General features: G+C 56.0%; 1 protein-coding gene across 3 annotated transcripts in view; it reads right to left on the bottom strand.

The window, feature by feature from the left end:
* Nucleotides 1-14,109, bottom strand: part of MAPRE2 (microtubule associated protein RP/EB family member 2) — a 118,342-nt gene extending 104,233 nt beyond the window's left edge. The window contains exon 1 of one of the 3 annotated variants that reach the window (XM_054724076.1): nucleotides 14,052-14,109. Coding sequence is in view for 1 of the 3 variants with exons in the window: in XM_028155701.2 (XP_028011502.1) it covers nucleotides 12,668-12,691 (24 nt within the window). In the remaining 2 variants the exon portion in view is untranslated. Of the gene's footprint in view, nucleotides 1-11,357; nucleotides 11,377-12,667; nucleotides 12,838-14,051 lie in introns of those variants that run through there. The other 2 variants (XM_028155701.2, XM_054724075.1) reach the window with 2 other exon arrangements.
* Between the last annotated feature and the right edge of the window lie 833 nt (nucleotides 14,110-14,942).

Consider the following 14,942-nt stretch of genomic DNA (forward strand, 5'->3'; position numbering starts at 1 on the left):
GCATCACCCCGGCCAGGCCCGGGTCTGGGCACCTGACCATGAAAAGCATCACCCCGGCCAGGCCCGGGTCTGGGCACCTGACCATGCACAGCATCACCCCAGCCAGGCCCGGGTCTGGGCACCTGACCATGGACAGCATCGCCCGGCCAGGCCCCGGTCTGGGCACATGACCATGCACAGCATCACCCCGGCCAGGCCCGGGTCTGGGCACCTGACCATGCACAGCATCACCCGGCCAGGCCCCGGTCTGGGCACCTGACCATGCACAGCATCGCCCGGCCAGGCCCGGGTCTGGGCACCTGACCATGCACAGCATCACCCAGCCAGGCCCCGGTCTGGGCACCTGACCATGCACAGCATCGCCCCGGCCAGACCCCGGGTCTGGGCACCTGACCATGAACAGCATCACCCCGGCCAGGCCCGGGTCTGGGCACCTGACCATGCACAGCATCACCCCGACCAGGCCCGGGTCTGGGCACCTGACCATGAACAGCATCACCCCACCCAGGCCCCGGGTCTGGGCACCTGACCATGAAAAGCATCACCCCGGCCAGGCCCGGGTCTGGGCACCTGACCATGAAAAGCATCACCCCGGCCAGGCCCGGGTCTGGGCACCTGACCATGCACAGCATCACCCCAGCCAGGCCCGGGTCTGGGCACCTGACCATGGACAGCATCGCCCGGCCAGGCCCCGGTCTGGGCACCTGACCATGCACAGCATCACCCCGGCCAGGCCCGGGTCTGGGCACCTGACCATGCACAGCATCGCCCGGCCAGGCCCCGGTCTGGGCACATGACCATGCACAGCATCGCCCGGCCAGGCCCGGGGCTGGGCACCTGACCATGCACAGCATCGCCCGGCCAGGCCCGGGGCTGGGCACCTGACCATGCACAGCATCGCCCCGGCCAGGCCCCGGGTCTGGGCACCTGAGCATGCACAGCATCGCCCGGCCAGGCCCGGGGCTGGGCACCTGACCATGCACAGCATTACCCGGCCAGGCCCCGGTCTGGGCACCTGACCATGCACAGCATCGCCCGGCCAGGCCCGGGTCTGGGCACCTGACCATGCACAGCATCGCCCGGCCAGGCCCGGGTCTGGGCACCTGACCATGCACAGCATCACCCGGCCAGGCCCCGGGTCTGGGCACCTGACCATGCACAGCATCACCCCGACCAGGCCCGGGTCTGGGCACCTGACCATGCACAGCATCGCCCTGGCCAGGCGGACAGCATTCGGAACAGAAAGACAGCCTGATACCAGCTCCAGAGAGGAACCTGCCCGGCTCAGTCTCATTGCCCCGGAGCCGGTGTCCGCGGGGAGGAGCAGCCCAGGGCAGCCTGGGGAGGGGGCCACCATTCTTGCTGTAATTAGACTCCTGGGTCTGAGTGGCTGATTGTGAGAGGGCGGGGAAGCGGTACCAGGAGCCCCTGGGCCCGTTCGCGGAAGACAAACAACAGCCTCGCAGGACACAAGGGTCTTGTTTCTGGAGACAGTCGGACTCCAGAGCCCTCACCGGCCTCCTGCTGCCTCCAAACTGCAGCCTGGCCGACGCCCTCCGCAGCTCGTCCAGCCGCTCCTCCCTCCCCGAGTTCACAAAACAGCCAATTCCACCATGAAAGACCCCGGGGTCCCCGGACACACCGAACGCTCCCCAGAGCCCAGCTGTGGTGGAGTGCTGATGGGCGTTTGGAAACATCAGCCTAGAAGTGAACACCAGTGCCCTTTGTCTGTAGTGCTAAAAGAAATATGGGGGGGGGGGGGGGGCTCCCCAGGTACCAGTGCTTTGCTTTGACCGCATGCTGGATGGAAGGCAGGATGGGGGTGGGGGAGTCCACCTGAGATTTTATAGATAAGAAATGTATAGATAAGAGAAAGACAAGTATCACATGATCTCACTCGTATGTGGAATCTAATGAACAAAATAAACTGATAAACAAAATAGACCAGAGACACAGAAGGATAGAACAGACTGCGGAATCTCAGAGGGCAGGTGGGGGAGGGAGGGGGGGGTGGTGGGGTGGGAAGAGATCAACCAAAGAACTTGTATGTGTATATGCATGACCCATGGACACAGACAGTAGGGTGGTGAGGGCCTGGGGTGGGGGTGGAGCTAGAAGGGGGTCAATGGGGGAAAAAGGGGGACATGTGTACCAGGTAACACTTTCAACAATAAAGATAACAAAAGAAGGGTGAGTTTTTAAAATGGAGAAGGGACCTGTGGTAGGACTCAAGATAAAAACACGGTAACACCTGAAGAATTAGAAGCTGCTCAGCAGCATCCCACCCTCCCGTTTTCCAGCACCCACCCCTGCTCCCCGTCTTCCGTCAGGTGACCACGATCTCTGCGCGGCTCCCCAGACGCGGCCTTCGCCCCAAGTGTAGCCTGCCTTTCCTCCCGGGGACGTGGGTGTTGAACAGATCGTCACACTTTAAGCAAAAGGGACAAAGTGCCAAATAATTCCGGAATTATTTGCAGAGAGAGAAGCATGCCGCCCCCAGGCCCCCACCCCCATGTTTGCAGCAGTAAAATCTGCAGCCAAAGGGAACTGCCGACCCCTGACCTGGAGCCCTACCCGAGGAGCCCTCCTCCCGGCCTGGAAGGGGAGGGTCATCTGTGTCTCCGGGACTGGAAGCAGCGGAGTCCGGACGCTGGGACAGTTCCAGAAAGCGAGCTCTGAACAGGGCGGATGGCGTGGAATGACCGCGTCCCGCCCCAGCTCCAGCCCCTTTATGTGCGGGAGGCCCACGTGCGTCTGCGGGGGTTGAAGGGAACGCGGAGGGGATGATGAGGGAGGCTTCCAGAAGATGCTTCTCAGCTGTGAACGCCTCACAGTGGCCCCTGCGGATCTCATTGGGCCGCAGATTTTCACCGAGAAAGCCTGGGGGGAGCCCGGCCTTGCCCATTGGGCTGCTGGTGCTCCTGGTCCGTGGAGCCCCCTTTGAGCTGCAAGGACCTAGTGCCGTGGTCGGCAAACTCATTAGTCCGCAGAGCCACATATCAACAGGACGACGACTGAAATTGCTTTTGAGAGCCACATTTTTTAAACTTAAACTATATAGGTAGGTACATTGTTATTAACTTAATTAGGGTCCTCCTCAGCTGGCCTTTGCTAAAAACTCAAGGGGCCAAAGAGCCGCATGTGGCTCGCGAGCCGCGGTTTGCCGACCACGGGCCTAGAGGCAGTCCCATGTGAGAGGAGACCAGGCTGGGCTGAGGTCTCCCAGGGAGACAGGCAGGCAGAAGGACGTGCAGACACGAAGCCACACACACACACACACACACGCACACACGCACACACACACACACACACACACACACACACGCACACACGCCGGGCATGGGAAACGGCGCTCGGCGTCTGGGGAAATATCCATGTGGAGAATGACTGAACGTGAGCGCCGACCGAAGAGCCTTGCCCCAAAGGAAAACAGTCTTTGCCGTCGCGGTGGTAAGACGAGGAGGCGTCCCCTCCTGCCCGCCCTCACCTTTCTCGGACCCTCACTGACCACGGAGCGGCCACGCAGCTTCTTGCGATCCGGGCCTGTGGGACTGGTAACCTACAGCCCCACCTCTAACTTAGCACAACGGCACGCGGTGAAGGCCGCGGGAGGAACAGTGCGGGATTCTGGCCGACGAAACCAACCCACCCAGCCACCCAGCCACCCAGCCACCCTTGTGTCTTGTGACCTCACAGCGCAGTGGGGGGTGGGGGGTGGGGGGGGAATCTGACCAGGAGCTCCCTGCCTGGTGTCCTGGAGCAAGTCTGTCCCCAGCCGGGATCTTCCCATTTCTGAGGAGCAGGAGGGAAAGCTGAGGCTGCCTTGGACCTACAGCCACGAGCCGCATGTCATGTGCTCCGTGGTTCCCTTCCCCAAATGAACATCACCTTCCTCCCCAGGTAGGCAGGGGACCGCGTCGGAGGCTACCTGAGGCAGGTCACTAAAGAAATGTCACCACGAAGACCCACACGTTACCTAATTGGATTCTTATGAGAATTTGGCGAGACGATGCCAGACTCCGCTGTCTCCACCGGACAGACGAGAGAACGAGGCTGGAGAGATGCCGCCCAAGGGTGGTAGTAACATCTCCAAACCAGCTTTACACTCTGCCCTTCTGATGTTCTCACTGCGATTCCAGAATTCTCCCTCTGACACACCATCATCACTTCTTAAAAACAGACTGACAGGCACGCTGGCATGAGGAAGTGCAGCGTTTGAACTCAAAAGGAACTTAAATCTATGGAACTTTTAAAAAATGACTTTTTAAAACTCACAGCTTCACAAGGGCAGACTGGAATGGGCCATAGGCTCAAACTGCATGCGTTTGTTCCGTTTTAGAGGAACCGAGGGGTAAAAATATACAAATGTATGAATGTGTGGTGTTGGCGTATGAGCCTTCTTGTGTAAGTTACAACATACGATAAAGAACGTGAGAGCGATTTGTTGGTGATCTGAGGGCCAGGATATACCTGCCACCTAATTATAGGTTATTAATCAAGGGCAACCCAGACTCTCATTCACAATCGGCTGTCGAGTTAGTCCACCTGGGAGTCAGACTTAAATTTACATTGGTCTTATTTTGTTATATAAAACAATATTAGAAAGGATCATTCAGGATTTTCATATAAATAAAGCAGAAATACAATAGTTCCGTATTTCGAAGGTATTTGCTCAAAAAAGAAACCATTCCTTCTTAGGTGTTAAAAGAGAGTTTGCTAAAGATGATTTCAACATGGCAGTAAAAATAGACCCATTTCTGTGAGAAAAACTAGATCATGTGGTTCAGGGCTTCCCAGACGTTAATGTACCTGCGGATCACCTGCGGGCCTCGGGAAAGGGAAAGTGAGGAGTGGGGAGTTCTGGGGGGTCATGGGATTCTGATTTTGAGGTGTCCAAGGGGGTGCTGGGCTGCAGGTGCTGGGCCCACACTGGGCTGTGCGGGCGTCGCTGCAGGCCCCTGGGAGGGAACTTCAGTGGCTTGACCTGAGATTGAACTTGGATGAGCGACATTCCAGCAGTTGATGTGTTTCTCACGTTGCTCCACTTGAGCCAACAATTTACCTATTGACGTATCTATTCTATTACAAACTCGGTGAAGCCCAGCCGGCGTGGCTCAGTGGTTGAGCATCGACCTACGAACCAGGTACAGTGGTCGGCAATCTGCTGCTCCCGAGCCACATGCGGCTCCAGGGCCGCGGTTTGCCGCTCTGTTGACTAATGAGTTTGCCGACCACTGACCTACACTCTCGATTCCAATAATTACAGGCTGTTGTTGTTCCTTGTGATTAAGCCCCTATCCCAGTGGTCGGCACTGAACCAGGAGGTCATGGTTCGATTCCCAGACAGGGCACATGCCCGGGTTGCAGGCTCGATCCACAGTAGGGGGCCTGCAGCCGATTAATGATTCTCTCTCATCACTGATGTTTCTCTCTCTCTCTCTCCCTCTCCCTTCCTCTCTGAAATCAATAAAAACATATTAAAAAAACACACAACTCTGTGAAATAGAAAGGACCTGAAAACATCTGACATAATAAAACAATTGCTAATTTTCTAGTTCTAGTTTTATTTTTTATTTATCCTCTTAATTAAGCAAATTGTGCAGAAAACTTCATATAATGGTTTGATTTTTTTTTTCTTTAGTAGGTGAAGACAGCTCAGACTTTTTAAGAAAGGCAGTCTCAGGTAAGATCTTTTACAGACCAGGAAAGCTCATCATGGTGATGTCTCTTATGGAGTAAGAATAGGGTCACAAAATTTAGCAAAAAGAAAAAGAGAAAGCAACATTGAAACTCCAAGCTAACAGCAACCCCAAATAATGTGATGTCCAGGTAAATTTGAGAAAAGACTAGTTTTTTTTTTAGTATGAGTATATCCCATTCAATATATGGGACATACTTATACTAAAAAAAGAAAAAAATCATTGTGTATCTGAAATTCAGATTTAAAAATGAAATCAGATTAAATTAAGATTAAAAGATTAATTTTTTTAGTACGAGTCTATCCCATGCAATGTATGGGACATACTTTCACACACACACACACACACACACACACACCAGTTTTTTGAAATTCAAACTTAGCAGATGTCCTGTATTTTATCTAGCAACCCTAGGCCCCCGATTCTAACTGACCTGGAAGTGCTGACAGAGCAGGTGCTGGGTGGAGAGTTAACAGACCCTCTGAGAGTGTCGTTCAAGCGTTCCAGCAGCTCAGAGAATTGCTTTCTGGATTTGCCAGTCCCACAGAGCACTTGGCTATTCCTGCTGTCGATGTGTGGGAACTCCTTTTAGGAGATTTGTGCCCAGAAGACCACACTTAAAAACAACAACAAAAAAAAACAAAACCATGATAGAGGCCAAGCCGGAAGTTAAACTAACAAGTCTTATCTCAACAGCTGCCTCCCGGGAAGGACCAGGGGGGGCAAGGCAGCAGGGTGTTTCCAGCTCCCTCTCTCTCCCGCTCTCGAGGGCCGAAGAAGCTGGTGGGAAACAGAGGCTGTGGGGTCTTGGTTAGACTCATGAAAGGGTCTTCTGAGTCCAGCACATGTTGGCAAGCTGATTGGCTGCAAGATGATCTTTGATGGAAGGAAGGTGCGTGTAAGGCGTTGCAGCACTCTCCCACCTCTGGCCTGTCCGTGGTTGAAGGCGGCCTCGCCCAGCCTTCTAGTAAGAGGGTAGAATCTAGTGCTCTGATTTCACTTCCGTGTGTACACCTAATTGCACTGCACTGGCTGCAGGAAAATATATTTAATAAGAACGTGAAATCTACATGATGATAAGGGAGGAGAGGTGAGTTCACTTAAGGGGCTCCTTACCAGGTCAGCATAGGAGTTACACAATCTACCTCCCCTGCCCGCTCCTCCCCTGTCAGGAACACTACGTGGTTGTTACCTTGGGAGGGGACTTCCTACCCACAGTCCTGAATGGGAATAAACACACTTACTTTTGATTGTCTTTGGAAATGATTTAGCTGATCTCAAGGATCTCAGACATTACGTATATTGCATGATAGGTGTTGCCTTGTTGGACTCAGTGAAAAAGGAACTCCTCTTTTTCCTCTTACTTTCGGGTCTTTACGCTGCAGGGGTACTGATCCCGGAAGGGATGAGGAGGGCACCAGTTCTGGGCGACCCCTAAAGTTGCTCTATTCACCTCAGTGAGCAAATGCTCTGTGGCTTCACCAGTCCTCCAAAAGAGGAAGTTCTCTTAACGGAAGGAAATTTTATAAAAGGCGACCCTTACAAAAAAAAAAAAAAAAAAAGTTCCTGTCAATGCACTTACTGTCCTTTCAAATATTCTTTGTAGAATCTTCAGAGGAATCTGCCCAGCCTTGGGCGGAAGGCAAATAATTTGAAGACCAGAATCTGATCTATTTTTAAATTTGGGAATTTCAAACTAAATTGCCCATGGCATAATGCCAGGCTTTCGTGATGTGACTGTATGCGTATCCGATTGTCATCTAATGATCACTGCCTTTATAAGTAGCAAGCAATTTACCTTAAATGTATACTTTTTTGTTAATCCTCAACTGAGAATATTTTTCCATTGAATTTTAGAGAGAGTGGAAGGGAGGGGGAGAGACAGAGAGAGAAACATCGATGTGAGAGAGATACATGGATTGGTTGCCTCCCTCATGCTCCCCGACCCAGGACCTGGGATGGATTGAACCGGCAACCGAGGTACATGCCCTTGACCGGAATTGAACCCGAGACCCTTCAGTCCTCAGACGGACACTCTATCCACTGGGCCAAAGAGGCTAGGGCTTACTTTACATGCATACTTCAGAAAAGCAGTGCTATTCCCAAAGGCAGCAGTCTGAAGTGACAATGAAAATTTTCTAAATCTGAGTGAATCCTTAAGGTGTGCCTTCATTTACTAAATCAAAAAAGCATACAAACCCCCTCACGGTGGCAGGAAAAGGCAGTTGCCACTTCTAAAGAGTTAAGGCAAGTGTCAGCCTGGGCTTCTGGCAAGAGCATGTTACCCCATTTTCTAGAGCTCTGGGGACAGACATAGCTCAGTGCAAGTCGGTATCACACCCCTTGAGCTTGTTCAGGTCCTGAAGTTTTACCGTTAACTATACCACTAAGATTCATATATTATTTAGAAAGGCACTGCTTTTGCAAAGTAAATACACACAAAAAGGGGGATGTGAAACTATCTTTTTAAAAATATATTTTTATTGATTTCAGAGAGGAAAGGAGAGGGAGAGAGAGAGAGAGGGAGAGAGAGAGAGAGAGAGACAGAGAGAGAACATCAATGATGAGACAGAATCCCTGATCAGCTGCCTCCTGCATGGCCCCCACTGGGGATCGAACCCACAACCTGGGCATGTGCCCTCACAGGTCAATGCTCAACCACTGAGCCACACTGGCCGGGCATAACTAAACTACCTCTATTATAAAAAACCCCTTGGCTGTGACGCCAATACGGCAGAATGACGAAAGACTGGTCACCAGGAGGCTGCGTGCGAGGCATTGCGGGTGGGCGGGGACTTGACTCTGGGTCTCCCGGGAGTCAGCCTGGGTCCCACTGGTGTGTCGGGTCTGGGTGTCACATGATATCACGCGCTGGGCCTCTAGTCTTTAGTGATTTAGTCTGGAAACAAATTTCCCCCCTTCTCCTCAGCAAGAAGAACTGAAAGAAGTCTAAGGCTTTACGTGATCAGATACTCATTTAAAGCGGAAATACGTTGAAATGGAGTAAATCAAGGGTCTGCAAACCTAGTCTGTACATATTCAGTCAATATGTTGGGCTTTATGGCCCATACGTTCTCTGGTGCGACAGCCCACCTGGCTGAGGCAGCTCAAGGTGCAAGCACATAAGCACGGTTGTATCCAATAGACTTTGTTTTGTAGACTGAACTTTGGATTTCAGGTAATTTTCAAGTGTCAAACAGTTATTTTGGTTTGACGTGTTTTCGGCCATTACAGAAAGATAAAAACCAACCCTAGTTTGGGAGCCACACAGACACAGCCAGGAGGCCGAGGTTTGCTGATCCCAGGAAGAGTTGGAGCCATGGGTTCTAACGCAACCCGAGCTTCATTTCACGGTACAAGGGTGGTCAGTAGCCGATTTTGAAGTGTGTGGATTGGTAGATTAGGTTTGCTGGAAGCAAATTTTCCAGTGCTTCTATTCTCTAAAGCCCCGGAGTAACAAACCACAATTTAGAGTCCTTCTCTGGACAGTTCTGGGTGCCAACTGGGAGCAAACGTTGTATGCAATGAACAGATTAGAGATATCATAGCCAGATTTTTCTGGTGGAGGAGAATCCATTCCCTTTAAACTAGGGCGGCTGCAGGTGAGTATGTAAGAGCGTTGGATTGCATCTTGGCGCTCTCCAGTAGGTGGTACTGCAGAGAGCCTCCCCACCATGGAATGTGCTGAGAAGGAGAATGGGAACGTGAGTCAGAGGGCCAATTATTCAGGATGCTGGATAGGGCACCTGAGTTCCTTGGTTGGCGCAACTGACGATTAAGGGCCCTCAAGAGAGCGTTGCTTCTATGATTTGGGCAAAGATTTTAAAACTTACTTTGGTCACCTAGATAAGAAGCACACACGGCTCAGAATGTTTGGGGTTGGCCTAGTCCCAAGATGATTGCGGAATAAAACCAGTGAGAGCATGCCATCTGCGAGGAGTTTCTCCTGTTTGAAGGAGGGAGGAGATCATTAGAAGGAGGGAGGAGATCATTAGAATGAGGGAGGAGATCATTAGAACTGGGTTTGTACCGCCAACGCCTCTGCGCAGTATGACATCAAAACCTATTCAAGAAGCGGGCAGTGTGATAGCATAGGAACTGGCAGAGGCATCAGGACCCCAGGTTTCTCACCTTGGCATTGCCACTTTGGAAGATCACTTAACCTTTGGACTTCCTTGTGCTATTTGGCATGTGGGGATACTATTTACCCAATTCTGTGTAGGCCCTGATATGTTACTAAGACTGAAGGGCGGTATGCATTTAAGGTAATAAGACTGGGCAGTTCTCATCGGTTCTGGAAAACTTCAGAGCTTCTGAAGCTGAGATGACACCCTTTCTTTCTACCTCCCCCTTCTGTCCTACCTGTAAACATTACAGAGCTGGGTGTCTGCCATCCTCTGAGGAACAGTTTCTGATCCATCTGGGTTACTCCCATGTTTCTCGTCTGCATTTCAGCCTTTCAGTATCTCACACCTCCCCCCCCAAAAAGTGGTGGTAATTGCAGAAGTGCATCCTGGGTCTTTTTCTAAGCTACACAGAAGCCTTGGGGGGAAATTCTTAACATTTATTTTTGGTGGTATATGTCAAAATATACATCGAACTTCCCACTTGGAAATATGCTGGCTATTTAAATATGCGTGTGCTATCTTCATGAAACCAGTAGGCAGATGACAGTACGAGCTGGTTAACTATTAACCTGCTGTCTGTCCTTCTCTGAAATAACTCTCCTAGCTGAATGAGTTCCTTGAGGCATACACATGGTTGGATAGGTATTTCCCCCCCAAAAAAATGGGTACAGAGGGAACTTTTGTGACCTAAGTCCTGGAACAATTGTTGGTTATGCTCAGAAGGCTAGATTGTTTTTTGTAAAAATGTAAGTGAGCAGATGAGCTGCCCATTGGGAGCCCTTAAGAAGTGTCGCAGACTTTGGCTCCCAGTGTTCAAAATGAAACCGAACGCACCCAGGATGCTTTATTCACAAGCGTTCACCCCACCGTCTGATAATGTTCAGTACAAACAGCGGCACCCATCACACGGGAGGCCCTGTGCTCTGTGCTATGGGGGCTGCAGACATAAAGAGACGACAGAACACCACGCCGGAAGTAAGTGCTGGGAGAGGCTCAGATTCAGTAGCTGACAATGTCCAGTTTGCCATGTGCCAGGCACTGTTGTTTCTCCGTAAGAGACCAAGATGGGAAAGAAAGCATTTAGGCAATGGTAGAGAGAGTCATGATGATACACACACACACACACGCGCGCGCACACACACACACACACACACACACACACACACAAAGAGCCCTGGCCAGTGTTGCCAAATGGTTAGAGGGTTTGGCCCTGGGCACCAAGGGTCTTGGGTTCAATTCCCAGTCCAGGGCACATACCTGGGTTGCTTGATCCCAGATCCTCAGCCTGGTAGCAGGAGGTAACCATCTCTCTCTCTCTCTCTCTCTCTCTCTCTCTCTCTCTCTCTCTCTCTCTCTCTCTGTCTCTCTCTCTCTCTCTGTCTCTCTCTCCCTCCCGTCCACTCTTTCTAAAAAATTAATGGGAAAAATATCCTCTGGTGAGGATTAAAAAAAACAACACTTAGAAAGGAGAAGTATAAAAACTAAAACGAATACAAATAAGAAAAGTAAGTATTTAATAAACTTTGTGTACCTCTTTAAGCAGGCCATCTTATTTAGGCTGATCCCTTGGGGATAACTTTTTTTTTTTTTAAAGCAGGAAACCTTGGGCTAATAGCAAACATAAAGTTCCATGTAAGTAAAATGTTAGGGATAACCATTTCTATTTCAACAGACCCTTTAACCCACCTCCAGTGTGTAATCAAACAGCCTTTGACGCTTTTGCATCCGAAATGTGTGTCTTGCAAATGCATCCTCTCTCCTGCACCCCATGGAAACAGCCCAGGCGAGTTCACGCCCCCCCACGGCTCCTGTCCCCGAGGCCTCAGCACCAGAGAGAGGACAAGAGGGGGTCCCGCTGGCTCCGGGGTTCCCCTCCTCCCGGAGAGAACCTTCTGGGGGCAGGTGGCATAGGAACTGGAGAAGGGCGGGCCCGACCAGCCAGACCGCGATCAGATAGACAAACGCACTTTCAGGGAGCGGCGTGGGGGGAGCCTGCCAGCTACTCCGGTCCCCACTCCCCGCCCCGCCCCGCCGGGGCGCGCGGCCGCTGCTGACTCACCGGCTGCTCCCGGGGTGTCTGCCGGGCTCCCCGCTGCCGGCCCACGTGACTCAGCGCAGGAACCAAAGTTTCCAGCCGTCGCCTCAACCCCCGTGCAGCGGGCGGGCCCTGGCCGGGAACCTCGATCTTCCCGCTGAGAACCACCCCAGACCGCGGCAGGTGCCCCGCCGGCCCCGCGGACGGACCCCCGCCCCCCGCCCCCCGCCCTAGGGCGTCCCTCCGCGGCCCCCCAGTTTCCGCGTCTGAACCCCCACCCACCCACCCACCCACCCACCCACGGAGCTCAGCGGGCATCTTGTCTCGCCACGTCTGCACAAGTGGCCACGGAGCTCTCCCTTGGCAGCAGGGATTCTCAAACTCGCTGCGCCGCGGCGGCCAGGGGTCCCCCCACCCCCGCCCCCGGAGGTTCCAATGAAACAGTGACGCCTCCAACAGTCGGACTTAAAGGGATGGGGGTGCGGGGTGGGCGTCGGGGTCCCTCCCAGCTCCCAGGTGGTTCTCAGGGCAGCCAAGTGGAGGAGCTTTTGCTCTGGGAGAAGCATCGCTCTCCCCCCCCACCCCCCCCGCGAGAGAACCCGACCCGTTCAGCCGGACCCCCGGTGGGCTCCCAGACGGTCCACCCTGCAGATCCCGACCCTGACGTCCCGGTGAGCTCGGCAGAAGAGACGCCGGCACCGCCGGGGGGAGGGGGGGGCATGTCCCGGGGCAGGGACACTGGCCAGCCCGGGCCCCGGGCCCCTCCGCTGGCTGGACACCCAGCTCCACGGAGCGCCCTTCGTTACCTTTGGGTCTCGGTTCTGCCTCATGGCCACGTGTCGGGGGGCCGGGCTGGAAGCCCGAGGTCCTCGCCGAGGAGAAGCCCGAGCTGCGTGCACACCTGCACCCGGACGGACGGACGGACGGGACGGACGGGACGGGCGGGACTGCGCGCTCCGCTCCGCTCGGCGGGGACCACGCGCCTCCCGGCCGCGGGGCAGAGCCTGTGCTGATGGCCCGTGGGCGTGGGCGGCGGCCGTGCGGGGTGAGCGCGCAGCCCGTGGCTTTGCGTGACCGTGACCGTGACCGCACTGGGGGGAGGGCAGGGACCGCCCCTGGCCCGGCGGTGCTGGACCACGGTCCTTTTTTTGGAAAGAAGAGAACGTGAGCGAGGGATGGGGAAAAGCTCGCGGGGAGACAGCCTGCGGGCTGGTGCGGACGGAGGGCCGGCCCACGGGAGGAATATCCGTCACTCCGCGCGCTGCGACCCGCGAGGCCAGCGGGAGGCCTGGGGGGCACGGGGGGGGGGGGCAAAGGCTCCTCCCGAGCCGCCGGCCCTGGGCGCGGGGCTGGCCGAGGGACTCGGGGTGACCCAGTCTCCTGGCCCCTTCGGGGTTCCGCAGTCTGCCTGCCCGAGCGCGCCGGGGCAGAGGGGCGTCTTCCTGCGCCCACCTCGCCCCGGGCCCTGGCACAGCCCCCCGGGGGTGGGGGAGAGTGTCCTTTGGGAGCAGAGTGGGGGGTCGCGGAGTGGCCCTCGCCCAGCGCGCGGGGTGCTTTCTGCAGAAGAACCACTGGGTCAGGAGAACTCTCCTCCCACCCCCCCAGCTCCATCCCGGGCGCCGGGGGGCAGAGTGAGGGCGGGGGGCTGGTCGGCCGGAGGGAAGCGCGGGGTCGGCGTCCGGGGTGGCTCCCCGCCGGGGGCGCCCGCGCGCGGCACTTCCTGGTCCGCCCCGCAGCCTCTGCCAGCGCCCCTGGCTCCCAGCCCTGCGCCCCAACTCTGGCGCCTCTATGTCGGGGCGCCGCGGGTGCGCACCCGCAGACCCGCTCCTTCCCGGCGCCCGGTGTCCCTGTCCCGGGCGGCCGCGCCCTCACCCCGAGCCAGTCCGCTCGGTGCTGCCAGCGTGGCAGCCCGGCTCCCCCCTTTCCCGGGGTGTGTGTGCGGCGCTGGGGCTCCGGGAGGCGGCGGCCGCGGGAACGCGGCGGGGGCACCCCCCCGGGGCGCGGGCCGACCCCGCGCAAGTTCTCTCCGGGCTCGGAGACCCCCGGTCGGTCCCGCGGGCGCAGCCGGCGGCGACTGCAGCCCCCGGGCGGCGGGAGCAGGCGCGGCCAGCGCCAGGCCGGGGCCGGGGTGCCGGGGTGCGGGGGCGCCGGGTGCGCAGGGCGGTACCGCTTTAAATGCACTTGACTCACCTGCTCCGCGCGTCGCCGCCGCCCGCGCTGACAGCTGGGGGCTTTGTTTTCTCCTCCCACCGCCGGCCCCGCCCCCAGCCACGTGACTCGCCGTCCGCCGCCGCCGCCGCCCGGCAGGGCCACCCCCGGGCGCCCGGCCCGCGCCGCCTCCGCCCCTTTCCGGGGGTGCGGGGTGGAGACCCCCGCCGGAGAGGGGTGCGGGCGGGTCCGAGGTGGCCCGCCTGCGGGGCAGGTGGGAGGTGGCACGCTGGGTAGGACCCCAGGGAGCCGGGGTGAGTGGGTGACCTAAAATGAAGTGCCCCGGGGAGCTGAGCGGGGCCGGGGGGCCACACTCGGGGGGGAGGCGGCGGCTCGGCGCGGAGCAGGGGCTGGGAAAGGCTCCACCCCACTCCCCCCTCCACCGGGTCCCTGGGACCGGGGCTGCGCACCCAGCGGCCCGCGCCTTCTCCCGCCTGGGAGGGTTTACACTGGAGCCCGGGAAGAACTGATCAGGAGGGGCGGACTGTTTCTGTCCCGAACATTGTGACCCACACCAGGAATTCCGAGCCGAGTAACGCGATGAGCGAGGTGATGACCGCAAGTTTTATGGAGGTTTCAAGTCTGCTCGTTGGTGCTGTTGATAGTTGCATTCTGTTGGGAAAATGGGGTCCCGGCTGGATCCGCTCCTTCCGGATGACTGACCTGGGCTGAATGAGGTGAACTGAGACCCTGTCAGATGCAGCCCAGTACCTGCTGCTGCTGGGAGTGGTCCCACGCTTTGCGGACGCCCAGTGTCTGAAGCTGCACGAACCTGCTGTCTGGATCCCTCCCCTTGCCCTTGGATAACACACCTGGTGCCTCCCCGCACCGCCCAGATTGCAGCTCAGGAGAAAGACGGTCCCCTCCCCGCCA

Source organism: Eptesicus fuscus, chromosome 12 (assembly GCF_027574615.1).
Source record: "Eptesicus fuscus isolate TK198812 chromosome 12, DD_ASM_mEF_20220401, whole genome shotgun sequence".
In the NCBI taxonomy this organism is placed as follows: domain Eukaryota; kingdom Metazoa; phylum Chordata; class Mammalia; order Chiroptera; family Vespertilionidae; genus Eptesicus; species Eptesicus fuscus.